Below are 22000 nucleotides of genomic sequence, written 5' to 3' on the forward strand. Positions count from 1 at the left end.
AAATAAGTACCCCCCTAATGCTATCTTCTCATATATCTTCTTTCATTTGATTTTCCCCCCTTTTACTTCGAAGTCCCATTCCTTCCACAAATCTCACTGCTGCTTCTTCTCAAAAGCACTTCTTCAACCCAATCATCTCAACCCTTCGCTTCCCACCATTTCCAATACTTGCAAATTCCCCCACTTCCACCACCCACCCAGGTTTCCTTTCCTTTCATTTTCAATTTTCTCTCTTATATATTCATTTTCCAAACGTGCCCTTCTTCAATTGCAGTCACCCAAACACTCAATCCTCAATGGACCCCAAACAATGCCGCCTGCCGAAACCCTAATTTTCCCTCCAAACAACCCATGACCAATGGCGGAGCAAGAGCCGCGCCCGACGACTTCGGCCGCGCCGCCGCCCGCCTCGCGGTGGCGCAGCTCTGCGACGCCGCGGGGTTCCAAGGCGCCACCGCCTCCGCGCTTGATGCCTTCACCGACGTCGCCGTCCGCTACCTTCTCGACCAAGGTCGAACCGCCGAGTCCCACGCCAACCACGCCGGCCGGTCGCAGTGCACCGTCTTCGACGCAATTCGCGGCATGGAGGACCTGGAAGCCCCGCGGGCTTTCTCCGGCGCCGCCTCCGGCGGCGGCATCAGAGAGATTATAAGCTTCGTTGAATCCGCAGACGAAATTCCGTTCGCCCAACCGATTCCTAACTTTCCGGTTGTTCAGGAACGACGTCGCATCATCCCGAGTTTTGATCAGATGGGTGAGGCTCCACCGGCGAAGCATATACCCGCGTGGCTACCGGCTTTGCCCGATCCTCACACGTATATTCACACACCCGTGTGGGATGAAAGAATCTCTGATCCTCGCGAGGATAAGATTGAACAAGCGAGGCAGCGTAGGAAGGCTGAGAGGTCGTTGTTGAGTTTGCAGAAACGGTTGTTGCTGCGTAATGGGTCGGTGGAAGCAAGTGCAATAACATCATCTTCACCGAATAGTGCTGCTTTGGATCCTCAAGTGGTTGGTGAGGATGATAAGGTTGTTGATAAGGATGTTGAGAAGGTTGTTAAGGTTTCAGTTTTGGAAGAGGCTGGTGGTGATGGTGATGGAAAGCGTGTTTCGGTGTTGGAGGCGTTTGGTCCTGCAATTGAGATGCTTGGGAGTGGAGGGTTGTGTGATGAGGATGATGGGTTGGGAGAGAAAGAAAAAAGTGAGCTTCCTGTTGTGAGGCCTACTGTGCATTTTAAGTTCAGGACTGGGAAGAAACTCATTGGGGAGTCCTTGGATATGAGAATTAGGAAGAAAGATGCGTCACCAACGGCGGTGTTGGCTGGGAGAGAAGATGAGAGGGATGATAAGAAGAGGAGGGCTGAGTATATTCTGAAACAGTCCATGGAGAACCCTCAAGAACTCACTCTGTTGTAGATTGATTAGTTTATTTATTGCAAGGTTTTGAAATACGGTCCGCAATTGCATGTTTCGGCCACAATGTTAATGTTTTTGAGGTGTCTGTGCCTCATTGGTCACATTTGTCCGCAATTTCTTGCAATATCGAGAAATGTGACGAAACTGCAACTGCAATTTAAAACCTTGATTTATTGACTTGGATATGATTGGTTTGCATTGAGTTGAGGGGGTGGTCGGAAATTAAGGGCTTTCTCATCTTCTGGTGAGGACGTTGTGAACTTACCTGTAGAATCATTCTTAGCATGTTTTTAGAGAAGTTGAATTCGTTTCTTTTCTTGCTAGTGTAGCTCTAATTTGTGTATGGATTTTTTAACATAAAGCTCTTCTGTCCGCGGCTCATTGTAATTTAGACACCCAATTCAATTGAATCAATATACTGAATTTCCTGTGCTGTGATCTTCATTATGCTGCAATAATGGCTTTTTTTTTTTTGTGGCACCACTAGGTTGTGATAACCATTGTCTTTATAGAATAGGCTGTTCCTCATTGTGGTTTTGTTGATTTATGTGATTATATTGTTGGTAATGCATTTTTTGCCAAGGAATACAACAAGTATCTATTTTTATCTCCAAATTTTAATTTTAAATTGCTAGATTGAAATTAAGAAATTTAATTTCGTTATGGTGTGGCTACTTCAAATCTTCAATTCTTACCACTTTACTAGAGAAAAATATAATTGCAATATTAGTATTGCAGTAGATGTGTTTGGGAAAGGTATACTGAAAGTGTGCCTGACATTTTCCAATTAATTGTTTCTTCCTGTTCGTGGATCAGTCTTATTTATTTTGTAAACATGAGATAAGCTTAGTGCTTGTTTGAAAATGTGGTGGACCATGTTAAAAAAATCATGGTAACCTTAAAGCTACTCTTTGATGTGGTGAGACACCATGATTTTGGGTTCTTGCTGGTAATTCAAATACACTGTTAGTAAGTTTTCCCTTGCATCATTTGGATGATTTCAGCTATTCATGCATTGCCCAGATTCTACATCTTCTACTGATAATAATGACTACTTTTTCTCCCATCATCTGTGCTGATAACCTGCACTATTTTCATTTCTGCTGGTAGTTGCATCAGGATAAGTTGGCACTGTCATCTTTATGTGCCTATGGCCCCATGCTATGAAAGTAAATTACAGGCAAGGGCCACAATATCTAAATCATGTATATCTTATAGGATGTATGCTTTAGATTTTGTTTTATAACCTCCTGCAAGCAAGGTACTTGTTTAATAAGGCTCTACTCCACTTCTTCTCATTATATGTGGTTAAGTTCTACTTGAGTTATGGGCACAGTCTACTATGTAATACTAATTTATAATAATATATGATGCTACAAAACAGTATTTTGATGCAACTTTTTCACACAATTCATATTTCATAGTACCGAATTGTTTCTAACTGATGCTTGTTTTATTTTATTGATTTTATACCATGTTGCTTATTGATTGAGGCACTCTGCAAAGGCACCTCATCTTATTATGCAATGCATTTGCCATAGGTCTTCTGTAGCACAATGATTGCTTTTGGTAATATCTTCATGCCAAAAACAATTAGTCATATGAGCTTTGTTAGTAATCTTATGTATCAGTCATTGCTAATAAAAGCATTGAACTTTGTTTTTCTTTCCCCCTTTCCGCATATAACTTACAGCAGACCACTCATCAAAAGGGTCTATGTCAGGAGAGATAAGCAAAGGGTTAAAGGGGGGAACTGATACAGATGTGACTAATGACTGAATAACTGATTGTACAGGGATGGATAACTATCTAAAAGAATAAGTAGTATAAATAAGAGGAGAGTAGTACCAGGGAGATCTAGATTTGTACTTGAGGAGTGTGAGGTACTCTCGAGTATACCTTAGAAGTGCAATTCACTTGCTCTAGTTGCATTAGCTAGGGTATAGGAATACAGGTTTTCTCAATTCTTTTCTTACGAATTCTTGCACTAACCCCAGTTGAACTAACAGCCAGTATCAGAGCTATACTTCAGTGTGGTGCCTGCGTGTTTGAAATAGTATAGACTTTCTGTTATAAACCTCCTAATGTCTTGCATCATACCCTTCCAATGGAAAACTGCTGCAACTCTTTTGAATGGGCAAAACATCCCCACATGACCTCCCGTGGCAATGTGTGGAATTCTTGTAGGATTAAAGGTATCCTTGAAGAATTTCTAGGAAACACTGGCTTGTCATGATAGAATAGTTTTCCTCCCTTTACTTTTAATGAAATGGCTTTTAAGGTAGTCATTGTATAAGTTAACAAGTTTATTGTAAATAATAGTTTGTGATTGAATAATAGTGTAAAAATTATCTACTTTATATTGTATTGCCCAAAGATGAGGGTGAAGCAGAAAAACTGGAGCCTGTAATGGTTGAACCAGCTAGATAACCCTCCCTGAAGGAATGAACGTCAAACACGAGAAACTATGTATTTTTTGGTAAGAACACGAGAGCCGTAATAGTTTCTTTGGAGGCTCTGACGTTTTAAGTGCAAACTATTTTAAAGTATGATGAACCATTGGATGACTAGCGGTAGTAAAATTGAAGTGATGCGCCATTTTGGGTGCTGCATATCATGTCCTTAGTACACAATTTGAGAAATTGTTATAAGGAAATATTTTTAGAATTTTTTTTCAAAATTATACGAAATGCCGACAATTTTTTTTGTATAAAAGAATGGTAAAATGTAAATTATATATCTTTTCCTTTACAACTTAGTGGCATTCTAAGTAAGTGTCAGACCCAAAGTATTATATGCGTCAACGATGTGGTTAATTTAAACTCGCTTCCAATGCAATAACAGCTTTCCAAACCATTATAAAATTGAAGTGATGCACCATTCTGGGTGCCGCAGACATCTCAGTAAAATGATAATGAACGTGTTTGCATAAATGTTCAATTAAACGCAATCAGCGTTCATCCAAAAGCTTCCCCTCCCTTGCTTCTGCATTTTTGCCTGGGAATGCGTGGAATGTCTGTTAAACGTCGGTTATCCAAACACACTGAATGTTTTGCAACATGAATAGAGACGTATTGAAAACAATTATTTGCAACCTAACCAAGCCAAGCAATTTTTCAACTCCTTTATTTTACACATTACCATTCTATAGTTAAAAGATGGCCAAATTAAAGGCTATCTCATAAAAAATATTAAGAGGCTCTAGCAGTAACATACCGTCAAAATTAAGAAGACGGGTAGGTGCCCAGTACAGAAATGTAAGGTATGAAGCTACAAAAGAAATCTGCAAAAACTCATACATCAACCAGCACTGATATCAAAATCAAATGCACAAATAGATTATTCATTTTTTGAGGAAAGATTTTTCTTCCTCGTATAAGAAATGAAGTTACTTGGTCTGATTATATAAAAGGTCTCAATGCTTCAGCTTCACATCCATTTCCACAGGAAAGACTTTGTATCGATGGTTGAAGATCATGAAGTCCAGGTTGGAAGGTAAAGAAACAATCCTGCATCCAAGGTAACAAACCAGGTGATTGGGGATCCACTATCTCCATAACAAGTCATATCACCAGTAGAATCAGACTAAATTACTCAATTACAAAGTTTCTATACCTCAAGTATGAACCAAGTGCAACCAAGAAAATCAATTACAAAGTTTTTGGAAAGAGAAAATTACTTTGACAATGAACAAATATATTAATAACATTTTGACACTTTTTGCAAACTACTCTTAACATCCTTTCCAATGCAATGTTTTATCATCAAACGTCACGCCACTCCTCTTTTATCTCATATGGAGGTAACAACAAATGATCCAATAATAACAAATATGTGTAAAATGGTGTCCAATAAATGGTGGTAAAGTATTACTTGGTATTTTATTAGGCAGCATGCTTTTATACAAAAACAATAATATATTATGCATCATGCCATATTTTATTGGAGGCAACTAACACTTGTATGGCTGACTAAGCAGAAAACTGTTTAGTAAATTGTTATATCAATGAAATAAGTCATATTATATCAACGAAACAAATCATATAAGCATGTGGATGGGGATATCAATGGTTGAACCATTGAGCTTGAGCTTTCTGGTAATATTCATGTCGTGCTGAGGAACAGTCAAATTTTCCTTTTATTTTTTATTATTTTATAGACAATGGCAAATTGAGCATATTTGTGAAATCCAGTTACCTAGCATCTAATCTACAGGATTATGAATAAAGAATCAAACATAAGTACCTTAATGGTCCTACTCCTATGGCAAATTAACGGACCCTTGCCTATGCATATTGAAAGGGGAATCAATTCCCCTTGTTTGGGCGTTGAAGTTAGCAAAGGAGGGAAATTGAGAAACCGAAAGCAAAGCACATTTTATTTTTGGTTGGAGGAAAACAATTAAAATCCCTTCTCCACTGCTGATATCAAGATATAGGTTACAGGTTGGAGATTGTACAAGAATAAAGAAGAAAACATAAAAGGAAATGTACAGACACGCTGCAAGTGGGGAACACTTCCCACTCCCATCCCCTATATAAAAATCTTCCAAACAAGCATACTTTTCCCTCCCCTTTTCTTACCCCTCCTTATCTCCCATTCATACATATTAGTTAGTCCAGTTCATCCATTGCTACTTGAATAAACGATAGAAATAATCTAGTTTCTAGGTCAAATGTGAGTACAAACACAAGCTTTTCCCCTAACAAGGAGTTTTCACCTTCAAAACAAAAGGAATAACAATTTGAAACCTAAATTGCCTCATAAAAGTGTGTAACACAACCAATATATCACCATAACTGACATGCCACAACTTGTAACTGCCTAATCCAAAATTAATATAATATAAGAACAATTGCCTAACAAAGAATTATAATTTCGTAATTCTGAACTTGGCCAATCAAAATAGAATTAATTAACCCTCATGTCAATAAATTATTCCTCTAGTTTGAGAGGAAAGAGGAAGAATTAAATAAGTATAGAGATGAAAGAAAACCATAAAGTAATCCCATATACTGAACATGAGATTTTACATGATCATTTAACCCAAACGGAATGAATATTTACTAGTTTACTATTGCCTAAAAGTATTTGTCTATCTCATCAGTTTCTAAACTCCTAACAAGCAAGGTGGTTAAAGACGATTTTGAATATTTACCTAGTGGGATAAGTTTTGTTGTTCTTGTTGTTGTTTGCTTCTACCTTCCCACCAAGGATGGATAGGTGGAAGTAAATCTTTTGCCAAACCTATTAAACTTCCACACCAACTCTATTTCCACTTCAATTTAGTTTTACTCCTTGCTATCATGTATGTGTTAAATACCTCAGTGGGGTTTGAATCAGTTAGCAAAAGAAATAGTAGTTAGTAACTGGTATGATTAGACAGCTTAGTTGGGGGTTGGAAGAACCCAGGTATCTCCTGGAGGAGTCTGTATCCACATTTCCTCATCTCTGTCCTTGTATCTCTTCAATTCAGGTCAAGAGGCAGAAGTTTCTGTCAATACAGTTCCCATTTCTTATATTCTAATCCACTACGATCAGTATGCTCTATCACTAAATGAAGGACCAATAAATACAACAGAACTGATTGAAGGTAGACCAAGCTTTAAAGGAAAAGACAAAGACATAGTAAGAGCAACTAATATAAGGCATCCTATAATATATTTTGAGCACTATCGCAGACGTAACTCTTTTTGAGTTCTGAGTCCCACAATGAACTTTTCATTCTAAGCTCACGTTTCACCACTCATCCAAATAATAAATCCACCACCTCAAACATAAACTCTCTTCCAGGATTAATCTTCTATAAACAAACCTCCTCAAAATCATTCTCCACCCAATATCCAAACAAGACTAACAAGCACATCTAGTTTATGACTATGCCAAGACTAACTCAGTGTGAGTTTCTTGGAACAAGAAGCTATTTGAGAACTAGTTTGCCAAGTTCACATTAACCTCCCTTTCTAACAGTCTTGATTTCCAAACCTTCTCTATTTCCATTCTTCTACTTTTTCAGGCTTTTAGTCCTCTCACCCAAGCAACATAACTTGTTCAAGGTACACCAAACATAAAACAGGCAACATAATCACATCGCAAGAACAACTTATGTCAGCTATAATAGCATTGCACCTAAATCACTATGTTCATTCCCAAAGTCAAAGGAAGGATATCATCATTCATTGGATCAAGTTGCTATTTCTCAAAATTTAGAACAACCACTTGCTAATAACACTTGGAGTAACATAGGAAAATCAAATCAACCACAAGCTCAAATTCACATTCACTAGAATCAAACCTTCAAAAAACAAAACAAGGAATATTTACCTGTTCTCTTCAGAGTGAGGGTGGATGGACAAAAATTTCCCTGGCACGGTTAGTGCAGCCCACATGCAAAGAACTAACCCTAGAGTCACCTCAATCACCACCTGCAATTCCCAAAATCTAAGATTAACAAAATTCCAATAAATCACAAATAAAACTCACCTACCCAAAATCAACACCCACATTCAAAGGAGGCCCTGAAAACTCTTCCTCCGTAATCTTCAACAAACCCCTGTCTGCAACCAAACCAAACCCGAATTTCAGTTCAGATCCGCGTGCATCAAACAAACCCCAGAAGCTTTTTTTTTACTCTCAACAAAGTTCAAATACATAAAAATAAGATAAAAATAAATAAAATTAATGTGAACTACAGAGAGGGATGCGTACATTGGATGGTGGAATATGCGGCATGAAATAGAATGAGAAGCCCGAGGAATCCGACAACAAAACCTAAACCCATTGTTTTTTGTGTGCAATCTACGTTGGTGACGGTTGACGTAGACGAGACAACTACAGAAAGATCGGAAAATTCGAGGAGTACGAGTGACACCACAATGTTCCAATTGTAATTGCAAAATTATTAGCTTTAACTTTTTACTCCTAAAAATCCTCTGTTTTCACTTTTCCGGTTAATTGGACTACTCTATCTTTCATCATATGCTAATTTTTTTTTCTCTCTAAATTTCACCTTTCATCCTTTATGTTTTAGTTTTTTTTTTTTTTTCAAATTATCTATTTAATCTTTTATTTTATTTAATTTATTCTTTTATCTTTAAGAAAGTTTATTTTAATTCTTTAGGTTTTAAAAAAATTAAAATAATCCTTTTGATTGTTTTGAACTAATATTATTAATGATTTAAAAAAATTAACAACTAAAACCGTTACAAAATATATCATTTTTTCCTTCATCTTCCTCACTCTCCACCAAACCCCACCACACGTCCATCATCACCCCCTCCACCCCTGGGCTCTTCAATGCCGCCATCACTGTGTTCACCATCTTCCTCTGTTTCAGCGCGTTCCTCGCCGTCAAGCTATCCAACAGTATCATCACAAACACTGACACTCCCTCCTTCTCCCCCTCTTTTCTCCTCCTCTGCCGCCTCCGCCATGAACGCCTGAGACGCAGCCAACAGATTCGCCTGCCGACTTGCGTGGGCTTGGCGACGACGATAGCCCCTCCACACAACCTTTCGTCCTCATCACCTTGCATTTCAGACTCGCCGGCGGCGACTTCCACATCGCGGCGGCACTCACCGCTGCGGTCGATTCTCCGCTGAACGAATCTGGCATCGTCGCTCTGACCAGAGTCCCAATCTAGTGAGTGCCAAGAGAAAACATCAGAGGGGACAGATCTTGTGAGATTGGCCTCAACACGTGTCGTGCCATTGCCCAATTCGAACACCTCAAGCAAAGAGATCTATTTTCACATCCGAACAACCGTGCCTCACATGTTTTTTTTTTCTGGTTACCAAATTCAAAAAATATATTTTGTGGTAATTTTTAACCATTAATTTTTTTAAATCATTAACTGTATTAGTTTAAAACAAACAAATGATTATTTTAATTATTTTCTAAAACATGAAAGATTAAAATAAAATTTTTAAAAGATAAAAGATCAAATTAAAAAAAATAAGAAAAGTGACTAATAAGTTATTTGTCATTTTTTATTTGGCATCTTTTATGTTTTAGAAACTCAAATTAGTTTTATTTATGTTTTTTTTTAAAGTAAATCAAAATGATTTTAGATTTTGAATATAATTTTAATTTTTTTTTACTAATTCTTAACATAAAAATTATTTCATTATATTTACTTACATAAAAATTACAAAACTCAAAGGATATAATTAACATTTTAAAAATTATATTTTTCTTTGAATTCAATTAGAATACATCAATTGTGTAAATTCTATAGAAATAACCGTCTAGATATGTTTGTACAATTCAAACATACTATTTGGGAAACATCTCAAATATTTTAGAATGTATTAAATTCTTAAAATATTAGTATGTACTCATGGGATAGCACCAATCAAGTTGATTTTGACACATATTTCAAAATTACTTGTTATATATTTTTTCCAAGATAAATATCACATTTGCAAAAAATATTTGTCATAAAATAAGTGTCATTTATTTTTTTTAATATAATATTAATTGCTTTTTTCACTAATATTTTTAATAAATGTCACTTTAGTTTTTGAATGTAACATTAAAATTAAGGTTAGTTTTGTAAAATTATTATTTTTTTTAATTTATTTATTATTTTTTCTTAATATCCGTAAAACAACCTAGGACGACACTTATTTTAGGACGGACAGATATCAAGTTGAAATATACTAAATTTCTTAATGCATGATTGTCATCTAATTAACAAATGTTAAATTTATTAAATTTTATAATCATTACTTTAAAAATATTAATTATGTTTAAAATATTTTTGATAAGTTATATTTATTAAAAGATTTAATGTGTAATTGTAATTTATTTAAATGTTTATGGTTAAGAATATAATTTTTTAACTTTTATTTTAATTTTGACTTGACATATTTATTTGTTAATCTTAGTTTATGTAAATAGCAAGAAATAGGAAGAAAAAAAGAATTGTAATAAAAAAATATTATGTTTTTTTTTAATCGGCAAAAAAAATGTTTAAACACATGTGTTAATGCGTGCATGCGGTCATGTGTGTGTGTGTGTGCATATATGTGTGTACTTAAATATGTGTTTAAACACACATACATTTATACCTAGAGCGCAAGAAGACATCAATTTGACTCGTTGTTAACGAGGTCGTAAATGACAACAACTCCATCATCGCCCTCCACCTAGACACTATTGAGAAGCTCCACCTCTTCCATGGCGACACTATTTTGCTCAAGGTAAATGATTAAACGCAAAAAACAAAGTTTGAGTTGAGGTGTTTGGTAACCATTTGTGATTTTGGTCCTTCGTGGAAAGAAAAGGAAGGATGCGATTTGTATTAGGCTTGTTAATGAGACATGTGCGGAGCCCAAGATAGGAATGAACAAGGTTGTGGGGACACTATTTTGTTTTAGTCCTTTTAGTATATGTATTTTTTTCTTTACCGTCTTTATAATATTTTGTTCATTTTTGTATTAGTGTCTTTGAGAAATATTTGATAGAGATTAATAACCCATTCTTTCAACTTCAAATATCTTTTTTTTTATTTGTCCACTTTATTCAATTCCATGGCTAACTAATCTAAATCCTCTAAGTAGTAAGCTTCCATTTCTTTCTTAGATCTCAATTTCATCGATTTTCTTATCACTAACTCTAAATTCAATTTTCTTGTATCTTAAGGGAACAAAGAAGAACTTTAGCAAAGCGATATTGGACCACAATAAGGCATCGAACTAACTCGTCATTAGCACAGTTATATACGACAACAACTTTGTCGTTGTGTCTCACCCTCACAATATGGAGAGTCTCCAATTCTTTCATAGTGACACCATTTTACTCAAGGTAAACATGATAGTTGAGTTGTAAAATGAAAGGCAACAAAGTTTGGGATGTTTAATAATTTATATTGTGTTTAGGGAAAAAAATTAAAAATACAATTTGTAGAAATAAATTATGGACAAGGAATGACTAACAATGGTCATTGATTTTCGATTTGATTTCAAGATATCAAGGTCCATAATATAGATGGCAATGGAGAACAGATCTCATGAGTACTTGCAAAAATTACCCATGATGGGTAAGCTAATTAATTAACAACTTAATGGGTAAATATGCAAGCAGAGGTAATCACTCAAAAAATTGATGGGGAAAATGTGGGTATGAACACCTTAATTTCCATTCAGCCCCACACCTACAATTATATGTACATGTGTACATGCATTCATGTGTGCACGTGCATATATGTGTGTACTTGTGTTCTTGTACATAAATAAATATGTGTTTAAACACACATACATTTATACATAGGTGACTTGACCATTGGCCAATTTCTATATATGTGTTTAAACACATACATTTATACTTGGAGTGCAGGAAGGCATTGGATTGACTCGTCGTTGACAAGGCCGTAAACGACGACAACTCTATCATCACGCTACACCACGACACTATGGAGAAGCTCCAATCTTCCATGGTGACACTATTTTGCTCAAGGTAAATGATAAAATGCAAGAAACAAAGTTTGAGTTAAGGTGTTTGGTAACCATTTGTGTTTTTTGGTCCTTTGTGGAAAGAAAAGAAAGGATGCAATTTGTATTACACTTGCTTATGAGACATGTGAGGAGCCCAAGATACGGATGAACAAGGTTGTGAGGACACTATTTTGTTTTAATCCTACTCGTATATGTATTTTTTCTTAAATTTTTTTATTATATTTTGTTCATTTTTGTATAAGTGCCTTTGAAAAATATTTGATAGAGATTAAGAACAAATTATTTATGTATTTTAAAGACTCAAATTATATATATATATATATATATATATATATATATATATATATATATATATATATATATATATGTGTGTGTGTGTGTGTGTGTGTGTGTGTGTGTGTGTGTGTGTGTGTGTGTGTGTGTGTGTGTGTGTGTGTGTGTGTGGGTGTGTGTTTGCGCCATTTGTAACAACATTATGAGGTTGGTTTAGTGGGAATTTGTGCATATTCTTAATTCTTAATGAAAGGTCCGTGTAGTTTTAATTTTGGGACCAATAACTAAAAGACATATTATCAAATAAAAAAAAATGTACATTTAATAATGTAATACACTTAACATACCATACTCTTGTAAATTCCTACTATGAAAACTTACTTATCACCATCATTATTGTTGTCTTCACCTACCAATGTTATCAAACTCGGATTGGTTATCAACTGGGTTGAGGTGTAACGCCCTGAAATTTCGCTAACTGTAAATTGATGTTTAAATGTATTTCTCGTGTTATTTGATTATGTGATTGACTTGGATGAGTTGAGGTATTGTGTGAATTAGCCATGAGTGATTTGTTTGATGTGGATGTTGAGTTAGGTAAAATTTTATTGACTTAAGTCGAAATTATGAAATTTCAAGTTTTACCTAAACCTGTTCAGGTAAAATCGCAATCCCAGATTTGTTAATTGTTGGATCGCCTTCAAATTTGGATTGTACCATGTCTTCACGCTTTGAACATTGGGATTTGAAAAATAACAATTTTTGACATCTCGCTTAGTGTGAGAAGCGCACTAAGCGCAATTCCAACCTGATAGGGAATTGCGCTCAGCGTGAAATGTCGTGCTTAGCGTAATAGGAATTGCGCTCAGCGTGAATTGACATGCTCAGTGCAAATCCTAATCCGAGAGGGATTTGCGCTCAGTGCGAAAAGTTGCGCTTAGCGCCAAAAGTGGATTCTCGCTTAGCGAGATGAGCTCGCTAAATAAGATTTGCAGATTATAAATATGTTCCTCAGCATGAAAAATATGATTTTCATGCCTCTCTCTCTCTCTCTCAAAACTCCGCCAAACCACCCTAGAAAGCCCTCATCCACCACCGGTGGCCACCACGAGTCGCTGTTGCTTACTGTCGAACCACCATACGGAGAGGAATGTTTTAATCAGAGAGGAATCCTCAGAATTCACCTCAAGGATTCGGTGGAGAACAAGGTCTCAATCCTTTTTCGTAGTTCCTATGAGGTAGTCTTGACTTCTATATTTTTCTCCTAGTTAGTTTGAGCTTCTCTTAATGTCTTTTGTGTTTTGGGTACCATAATAGAATGTTTTTACACTTCCTTTGAAAAATACCCTTGAAAATGAGACGTTGTAAAAGTTTTCTTTTTATAAAATTAATGTTGTTTGGTCACATTGGCGCGGTCAAAATTTCAAAATGACATCTCCTTGTAGTAGAACCCAAAACACCCCTTAGCCCATTTTGTTTTGACAAGGGTAATTGACCCTGAATGTTATTCTTCACCTTGTTTTTTAAATCTATATTAAATTTCCTTTGATTTGGTATATAAAACCTTGCACTTGGACTGACAAACGTGAACTAAAGAGGTCTCTGAGTAACACAAAGAGGAGTTGACGGAGAGCTCACGATAGGTGATGAGAGTTTGTTATAATTTTATAGCTTTGATACCATAATTGGGGTTATGGAACCCAATTATGGGAATGTATGTCTATCCCTGTATATGTTGGTTTTCAAGAAAAATAATAATTTTGACTAATAAGATGTGATACGTATGTTATTGATAAATGACGTTATTATTTTTATTAGACTTGTGTTGTCTGAAGAGCTGAGGAATGTGAATCTCAGGCATGGACTATATATGTTTGTATGTGCGGAATATGATTTACTAATGATATTGTTATTGATGATATTAATTGATATGATTTACTAATGATGTTGTTATTGAAGATGATATTGATAATAATTGATATGAGACGATGTTGATGTTTATGATAATATTGATATGAGATGATGTAGTTATTGATGATTATGTTGATATGAGATGATGTAGTTATTGATGATTATGTTGATATGAGATGATGTTGTTGTTGTTGATAATGTCATTGAGATTAGATGATGTTGATCTTGAGAATGATATTGAGACGAGATTATGTTGATGTTGAAAATGACATTAAGACAAGATGATGTTGATGTTGAGAATGACATTGAGATGAAATGATTGTGATGTTGAAAATGTCATTGTGATGATGTATATTGTGTATGTACATGGGGGGTGCAGTGACCATGATGGATATCCCTAGTAGGAAAAATATAGTGGTTAAAGAGTTTTAAGCATCTCTAGAAGAGGATGACTTAGAATCTTTAATTATTCACAGTCAGTGCATTGATGGTGCTCATGTTTCATACTTCATATTGCATGGAAATAATATAAACTTTGTTAGTAAGTACTTGTAGTTTCTCATGAGGGGAATACTTATACTTGGGGGATGTCACTCAATTTGGAACTCCCTTGAGACTCAAGCTAATCACCATGGGGGAGTTGCCTATGCACGACAGGGTGACCTCGACACTTGTTGCCTAGTTTTCCTAAGTGAGAGTGTCACGTGGACACGCTTGAGCTATTTCCCGATGAATGGTACCACATTGCATTTGAGAGTTTAGGTCAGATGCATGCATCATGCTGAGCATGGTTGATTGGAATTGTGGGAGGTTGATGACTACTTGTTGAGTGTATGTTGGACTAATGGATGTTTGTGTATGATTATGATACTTGTTAATGTTTTCTTACTAATCATGTTCATTTGATTTTATGTTGATTTCTTTTATAATAAATTCATCCTTGCAATTTTTGTACCGTGTGGTTGGTACCTGTGATGATCACGAACCTTCCTTCATAAAAGTAGATGGACAACAATAGAGTATGTGAAGTGAGATTCTTTTGTGGAGCCGTCAAACCGACGTGATAACGCTGAGATTATTTTGGGAGAGAGTTATACTTTGTTAATCAACTCCTCCGTAGCTGGTTCTATAATTCTTTTTGAGTTGAAGATGTAAATCACAGGTTTAATTATATGTATGAACTAATTTACTTTCCATTATGTGAATTATGTGCACTGAGTTAATATATCTATATATATATTCATTTAAGTAATTGTGCGTTGTTTGGTGAATGTATATCGTAAAAAATTGACTCTCATTTTTCATAAGCAAATTAACAAAATTTTTATTTAAAAATTGAAATTTATGTGGTTTAGAGTAATGATATCGTAGCGACGAGGCAGGTCGTTACATAAGGTACTGGGTTAAGGATTGACCCACTAAGTCACCAATTGGCTCGCATGACTCAGTCTATATTAAAAAATCTAAATAATTTCATAACATGCAACTTTTTACACTTAAGATTTAAAGTTTAATAAAATTCAGCATATTTAAAAGTATAAATAATTATGATTTTGTTTAAAATTTTGAACATGTAACATTTTTTCAAAATTCAGTAAACAACCTTAAGCTAAAATTTAAAATATATATCATTGTGGTACAATGGCAGACATAATCTAATACACACAAGTTAGTCAAGGAAAAATAAAAAATGACAACAACTTTATCATCTCAAATCTTAAGATGCGGTTATGCTTGGTAAAACAAATAAGCTAATATGTAAACATCACAAGTGTAAAATATAAATGAAAATTTCTAATATGAGTGATGTTGTTCAACTGTAAGAAAAAAAAAACTTGAAAGTGCATGACATGTTGAGCCAACCTAGTCATCGAGTCACCAAGTTGCGCAGAGTCACATTGGGTCACATGCGCAACCAATCAAACAAGTGGCTCGAACCAGTTAGGTGCTCGGTTCCCAGGCCAATGGGTTGACCCAGTCGGTTTGAGCCAGGTCCAATAAATATGATTGTTACTATTGTTGTTGTTGCCACTTAAGTCACTATCATTACCATTATTACTGTCACTTTTGCCTTAACCATTATTACCACTATCACCACCAACGACAACATTATTTTGATTATTGTTGTCACTACCACCATTGTCACTATTGTCACCTTCATTGTCCCCGTAAAATGCTTAAAAGGGGTGAAGGATGTGAGAAAGACAATGAATGATAAAACTTGAAGGAAGACAAAAGAGAAAAGAGGGATAAGAAAAGACATTTCAAGGTGAAAAAGGTGAAGATTGTAATAAAAATAACTTAATATTAAAGTGTTTCTTTTATTTTATTATGTAATTAAAAACTTAAATATTTTTTTCATCCCTACAAATATGTTATTGTTTGATTTTAATTCTTATAATTTGTTTTGATTTTCGTCTTTATAAATTAATGATAATAGGACATCTGATGTTAATGTGATATGATGATGTCATTAATTTGTTTGTCACATTTTTTTTTAGTAGAGACTAATAATAAATATGAAAAACAAAACAAATATAATTTGAAGGAATTAAAGTGACTTTTTTTGAAAGAAAAAAAATAAAAAATACGAAATTACAGAAATTATAGATATATTTTGGCCTTGGAAATTATAATAATAATAATAATAATAGTTGTTTTATACTGTCACTATGAATTATTAAAAAAAGATGAAAATAAATTGTTACAAGAAGTGAAAAGATAAAAATATAATTTAACCTTGATTAAAACTTACAATTATACCAAATTATACGATATAAAAAATCAAAGTGAAAAGACTCAAAACTTTTTTTAGACAAAAAAAAATTATACCAAATTGCGTAATCTAAACATATACATTAACTTATGAGTTATGACATCATATTTGAGCTGCATTTGACCCATCTTCCCTCGTAGCCATGATTCGGTTCCTAACTCACTCGCGTCTCTTCAATTCCATCATACTCCAAATTTGGATTCTCTTTTGGTCATTAACATGATAACACTGAAATCGACTTTGAAAATAAGATTTCACTTTATTAACGTAAAAAAAAAAAATATTGAAGTCGTGGAATGTGGGTTTGAGAATGAGAAGTAAAACTCCTAATCCGAGTAAGGTTACTCTAATATATATATACAATATAGTATAAAACAAACTCGTATTTACAATGATAATTTCTTGAAATTGTGTTCCTACTTAATTAGAAATCTACCCATTCCCGTAATTAATTAGAAAAATTGCACTCATGTGATTAAAAAAGAACCTATTTTATTTTATTAGAAACATCTCCATTATTCTAGAACATACGAAATTCTTAAAATAATCAAGAAGTTTTATCATTCCATAAACTTGATTTAAGTAACAAGAAACTACCTCATTCCCTCACTCACTTTATAAATATCCACTGACCTACCCATCTTCCTAACTTACAGATCCCTTTTTCCCATTCATTCTCTTTCAACTCTCTCTTCAATTCCATCATGGCCAACCAACCCGAGTCCTCTGATGCGTAAGATTTCTCTTCCATCTCAGATCTCAATTCCATCCATTTTCTTCTTTTTTTTCACATTAAAATCTAACTGATTCTGTTTTTTCAGTAAGGGAACGAAGAGAGACTTTAGCACGGCGATCCTGGAACGCAAGAAGGCGCCAAACCGGCTTGTCGTCGACGAGGCTGTGAATGATGACAATTCCGTCGTGGTGCTTCATCCCGACACTATGGAGAAACTCCAGCTCTTCCGTGGTGACACTATTCTGCTCAAGGTAAACCACTAAACCCACTGTGATGAAACAGAATTTTAATAACCATTTGTGTTGTTGTGTTTTGTTGGCCCTTTAGGGAAAGAAAAGGAAGGATACAATTTGTATCGCGCTTGCGGATGAGACTTGTGAGGAGCCGAAGATAAGGATGAACAAGATTGTGAGGAACAACCTTAGAGTTAGACTTGGAGATGTTGTCTCCGTTCACCAGTGCGCGGATGTTAAGTACGGAAAACGTGTGCACATTCTTCCCGTGGATGATACCATTGAAGGGGTTACTGGGAATCTCTTTGATGCTTACTTGAAACGTGAGTTAAGTTGCCGTTTTCTAAGGGTTTGTTGATAAGATGGTTTGATGATTGCTTTAGAAGAAATGGAAATTAATTATCTTAGGTCTTTGATTGGATAAATTTATTAACAAGCATTTATGAAATGAATTGAGTGCATAGGAGAATCTCAGTTCGTTTTAGAAGGAGTGTATTAGGAGTGTTTATGGAGAGGCTCATCTAAACAGTTTTAATAAATAATTGATGGAGAAGCTCAACTTATTTTCTTCTCCTGCCTATAAGTGTTTATGGAGAAGTTCATCCTAACAAGACTTTTAATTAGTAATATGACTTCTCTATTTTTACTGCATAGGTGAAGAAACTAATCTCTTCTTTGAAGTTCAATCGGCAGGATATATATTGTGTCGTGTTCTTTTTTTTGTTTTGAATACTAAGCATGTAAAATGGTGACCAAGTGAGGCTTGCAATCTATGAAAACTAAGCAAGTGTTTAGTAATAAATTAAAATTAAAACGAGGGAGTCGTATTTTTAACTTTTCAAAAGTGTATGAGGAAGCTGCTTAAGTAATTATTTCTCTAAAAATAAGTTAAGTCAACTATGCATAAGTCCTTTTTTACTTTTGCAGCTTATTTCCTTGAGGCATATAGGCCAGTGAGGAAGGGTGATATGTTCCTTGTGAGAGGGGGGATGAGAAGTGTGGAGTTCAAGGTTATTGAAACTGATCCTGCTGAGTACTGTGTTGTTGCTCCAGACACTGAGATCTTCTGTGAGGGAGAGCCTGTTAAAAGGGAAGATGAGAATCGGTTAGATGAGGTTGGTTATGATGATGTTGGTGGTGTTAGAAAGCAGATGGCGCAGATTAGGGAACTGGTGGAACTGCCATTGAGGCATCCACAATTGTTCAAATCTATTGGTGTTAAGCCACCAAAAGGAATTCTTCTATATGGACCACCTGGGTCTGGTAAGACTTTAATTGCTCGGGCTGTTGCAAATGAAACCGGTGCCTTCTTTTTCTGCATTAACGGCCCTGAGATCATGTCAAAATTGGCTGGTGAGAGTGAAAGCAATCTCAGGAAGGCATTTGAGGAAGCTGAAAAGAATGCACCCTCTATTATCTTCATTGATGAGATAGATTCAATAGCTCCAAAGCGTGAGAAGACTCATGGGGAGGTTGAGAGGAGAATTGTTTCCCAGCTCTTGACCCTCATGGATGGGCTTAAATCCCGTGCACATGTAATTGTTATTGGAGCCACGAATCGTCCCAATAGCATTGACCCTGCTCTTAGGAGGTTTGGAAGATTTGATCGGGAGATAGATATTGGTGTTCCAGATGAAGTTGGGCGTCTAGAGGTTCTTCGTATCCATACAAAAAATATGAAGCTCGCTGAAGATGTAAGATTGAATCCTTTCCTCCTTAGGTTGTGGTTTGATTTGAATGTTCAGAAATTTGAGAAGTTTGTTCATTGTGTAATTTGCAGGTTGATTTGGAAAGGATTGCCAAGGACACCCATGGATATGTTGGTGCTGATTTGGCTGCTTTGTGTACTGAAGCTGCTCTTCAGTGCATCCGAGAGAAAATGGATGTCATTGACTTGGAAGATGAGACCATTGATGCTGAGATACTGAACTCAATGGCAGTGACAAATGAGCATTTCCAGACTGCCCTTGGAACAAGCAATCCTTCTGCTCTCCGAGAAACAGTAAGTATTTTAGCAGTTTCTTATATCTCTGTCATCTTGTTCCTGCCTCCTTGGTTGACACTCTTGTGTTTAGGCTTTCAAACTTTGATGTGTATTTAACTTTGATTTTACTAATGAACCAGGTTGTTGAAGTGCCCAATGTCAGCTGGGAAGATATTGGTGGTCTTGAAAATGTGAAGAGAGAACTCCAAGAGGTAAATTGAGCTCCTGCGTTGAGTTACATCTCTACTTGTTTTCTCTCATTGGTGTCTGGGTTTTAATAAATGTTCTCTATCAGACTGTTCAATATCCAGTGGAGCACCCTGAAAAATTTGAGAAGTTTGGAATGTCACCTTCCAAGGGGGTTCTTTTCTATGGTCCTCCTGGTTGTGGTAAAACCCTTTTGGCGAAAGCTATTGCCAATGAATGTCAGGCAAATTTCATCAGTGTCAAAGGTCCCGAGCTACTCACAATGTGGTTTGGAGAAAGTGAGGCAAATGTGAGGGAGATTTTTGACAAAGCTCGTGGTTCTGCTCCATGTGTCCTATTCTTTGACGAACTTGACTCTATTGCAACTCAGGTTTGTACCACACTATATGCTATGACTTGGACATCAGATAAAAGTTATGGGTTTCTCAGGCATTTCTTTGTTATTTAAAAAAAAATTAAAACATAGCTAATTAGTGTGACTTAGTACTTAAGACTACAGTAATGTCTTGTTATGTGTTGAAAACTTGTGTGCCTCATCTTGCAGAGAGGCAGCAGTGTAGGAGATGCTGGTGGTGCTGCTGACAGGGTTTTGAATCAATTGCTTACAGAGATGGATGGGATGTCAGCAAAGAAAACTGTGTTCATCATTGGGGCCACTAATCGACCAGACATTATAGATCCCGCACTTCTGCGACCAGGTCGTCTGGACCAATTGATTTATATCCCACTCCCAGATGAGGATTCCCGTCATCAGATATTTAAAGCTTGCTTGAGAAAATCTCCTGTCTCAAAAGATGTTGACCTTAGAGCTCTTGCCAAGTATACTCAAGGGTTCAGTGGTGCAGATATTACTGAAATTTGCCAGCGTGCATGCAAGTATGCTATAAGAGAGAACATTGAGAAGGTAAACTTAGGGAGGCACCTTTTTCTGATTTCTTCACAACGGAGACTCAAGAATATTTCAGAAATGTTAGAAATACACTCTTTAACACATTATTTTGAACTCTCCCTAGCATTGATTGGAATTTGTTGAAAATCACAATTTTTTGGTGGTTTATTTAGTCTTTCCTAAAGTGTTTTTCAATAAATTCCAATCAGTATTTAGAGAGTGAGTTCAAAAAGGTGTGTTGATGAATGTGTTATTAGCACTCTAATTTTAACCGGATTCAATCTAAAGCTAATTTGTTTTCATAACTAATCTTGGCAGGACATTGAGAGAGAAAGGAGGAAAAGAGATAACCCTGAGGCCATGGAAGAGGATATTGAAGAGGAAGAGGTAGCTGAAATCAAGGCAGCACATTTTGAAGAATCAATGAAGTATGCACGAAGGAGTGTAAGTGATGCTGACATTCGCAAGTACCAGGCTTTTGCACAAACATTGCAGCAGTCGAGAGGGTTTGGATCTGACTTCACTTTTGCAAATACCAGCTCTGGTGGTGGTGGTGCTGCCACTGGCACTGCATCCGACCCTTTTGCAAGTGCTGGTGGAGCTGATGAAGATGATCTTTACAGTTAGGTTAACCTGTGGCTTTTGTTTACGAACGGCAATACTGCCTAGTTTATGTACTTCTCATTTTCTGTATGAAGTCAGGCTTCAATTCGATGATTTATTGTCGTTGGTCTGTAAAAGGCACTGGTTGAAAGTGGAAGATTTATTTGAACCTGAAAAGAAGATTTAAAGAACATTTTAAAATTTGAAGAGCTTAGGTTTATTTGACTTTATAATGATTTATGAATTCCAATTTATTCGAATGAGTTCAATGCATTGTATTGGTATCGTTTTACTAAAATAATTTTTAAAACTTTTTAATGAGTTTTATAGTCAAATTGCTGAGGAACTGATGATGTAATAGATGGATTCAGGAGAGGTATATAGGTATGGTTTTTTTTTTTTTGTTTCTCCTTTTAATCTCATTATTCATTCTAAAACTAAAGATTTGATAAACTTTTATGATCTTATTTCAATAATACTATCTATGATATATTGGCTTGTTTTACTTTTCTCAC

General features: G+C 35.6%; 3 protein-coding genes across 6 annotated transcripts; 2 read left to right on the forward strand and 1 right to left on the reverse strand.

Annotated features, from left to right (window-relative positions):
• Nucleotides 1-1839, forward strand: LOC100810245 (transcription initiation factor TFIID subunit 8). The gene has a single exon (XM_041008106.1). It carries the CDS (start codon nucleotides 352-354, stop codon nucleotides 1414-1416), a length of 1065 nt encoding a protein of 354 aa, XP_040864040.1. The 5' UTR covers nucleotides 1-351; the 3' UTR covers nucleotides 1417-1839.
• A 2267-nt stretch (nucleotides 1840-4106) lies between these two features.
• Nucleotides 4107-9162, reverse strand: LOC100305468 (uncharacterized). Of its 4 annotated transcripts, XR_001383992.3 has the most exons (6): nucleotides 8125-9162; nucleotides 7921-7973; nucleotides 7741-7841; nucleotides 4809-4925; nucleotides 4633-4699; nucleotides 4107-4413 (listed from the first exon to the last, which is right to left on the reverse strand). XR_001383992.3 is itself a non-coding variant. In XM_006593268.4 (5 exons), the coding sequence occupies exons 1-4, from the start codon at nucleotides 8195-8197 to the stop codon at nucleotides 4832-4834; spliced, it is 321 nt and encodes a 106-aa protein (XP_006593331.1). In that variant the 5' UTR covers nucleotides 8198-9162; the 3' UTR covers nucleotides 4529-4699; nucleotides 4809-4831.
• Nucleotides 9163-17410: 8248 nt separating this feature from the next.
• LOC100799580 (cell division cycle protein 48 homolog) lies at nucleotides 17411-21662 on the forward strand. The gene is made up of 9 exons (XM_003542485.4): nucleotides 17411-17566; nucleotides 17655-17820; nucleotides 17897-18125; nucleotides 18730-19496; nucleotides 19583-19804; nucleotides 19927-19998; nucleotides 20082-20363; nucleotides 20538-20897; nucleotides 21201-21662. The coding sequence occupies exons 1-9, from the start codon at nucleotides 17538-17540 to the stop codon at nucleotides 21507-21509; spliced, it is 2436 nt and encodes an 811-aa protein (XP_003542533.1). The 5' UTR covers nucleotides 17411-17537; the 3' UTR covers nucleotides 21510-21662.
• Nucleotides 21663-22000: the final 338 nt, after the last annotated feature.

The sequence above is a fragment of the Glycine max genome, chromosome 13 (genome assembly GCF_000004515.6).
Source record: "Glycine max cultivar Williams 82 chromosome 13, Glycine_max_v4.0, whole genome shotgun sequence".
In the NCBI taxonomy this organism is placed as follows: domain Eukaryota; kingdom Viridiplantae; phylum Streptophyta; class Magnoliopsida; order Fabales; family Fabaceae; genus Glycine; species Glycine max.

Coding starts and splice junctions, on each gene's coding strand:
- LOC100810245 (XM_041008106.1), top strand. CDS start 352: ATGACCAATGGCGGAGCAAGAGCCGCGCCCGACGACTTCGGCCGCGCC.
- LOC100799580 (XM_003542485.4), top strand. CDS start 17,538: ATGGCCAACCAACCCGAGTCCTCTGATGC. Junction 17,821..17,896: donor GTGACACTATTCTGCTCAAG/GTAAACCACTAA, acceptor TTGGCCCTTTAG/GGAAAGAAAAGGAAGGATAC. Junction 19,497..19,582: donor ATATGAAGCTCGCTGAAGAT/GTAAGATTGAAT, acceptor TGTAATTTGCAG/GTTGATTTGGAAAGGATTGC.
- LOC100305468 (XM_006593268.4), bottom strand. CDS start 8,197: ATGGGTTTAGGTTTTGTTGTCGGATTCCTCGGGCTTCTCATTCTATTT. Junction 7,974..8,124: donor CGCATATTCCACCATCCAAT/GTACGCATCCCT, acceptor GTTTGGTTGCAG/ACAGGGGTTTGTTGAAGATT. Junction 4,926..7,740: donor CCTCACTCTGAAGAGAACAG/GTAAATATTCCT, acceptor CCTTGGATGCAG/GATTGTTTCTTTACCTTCCA.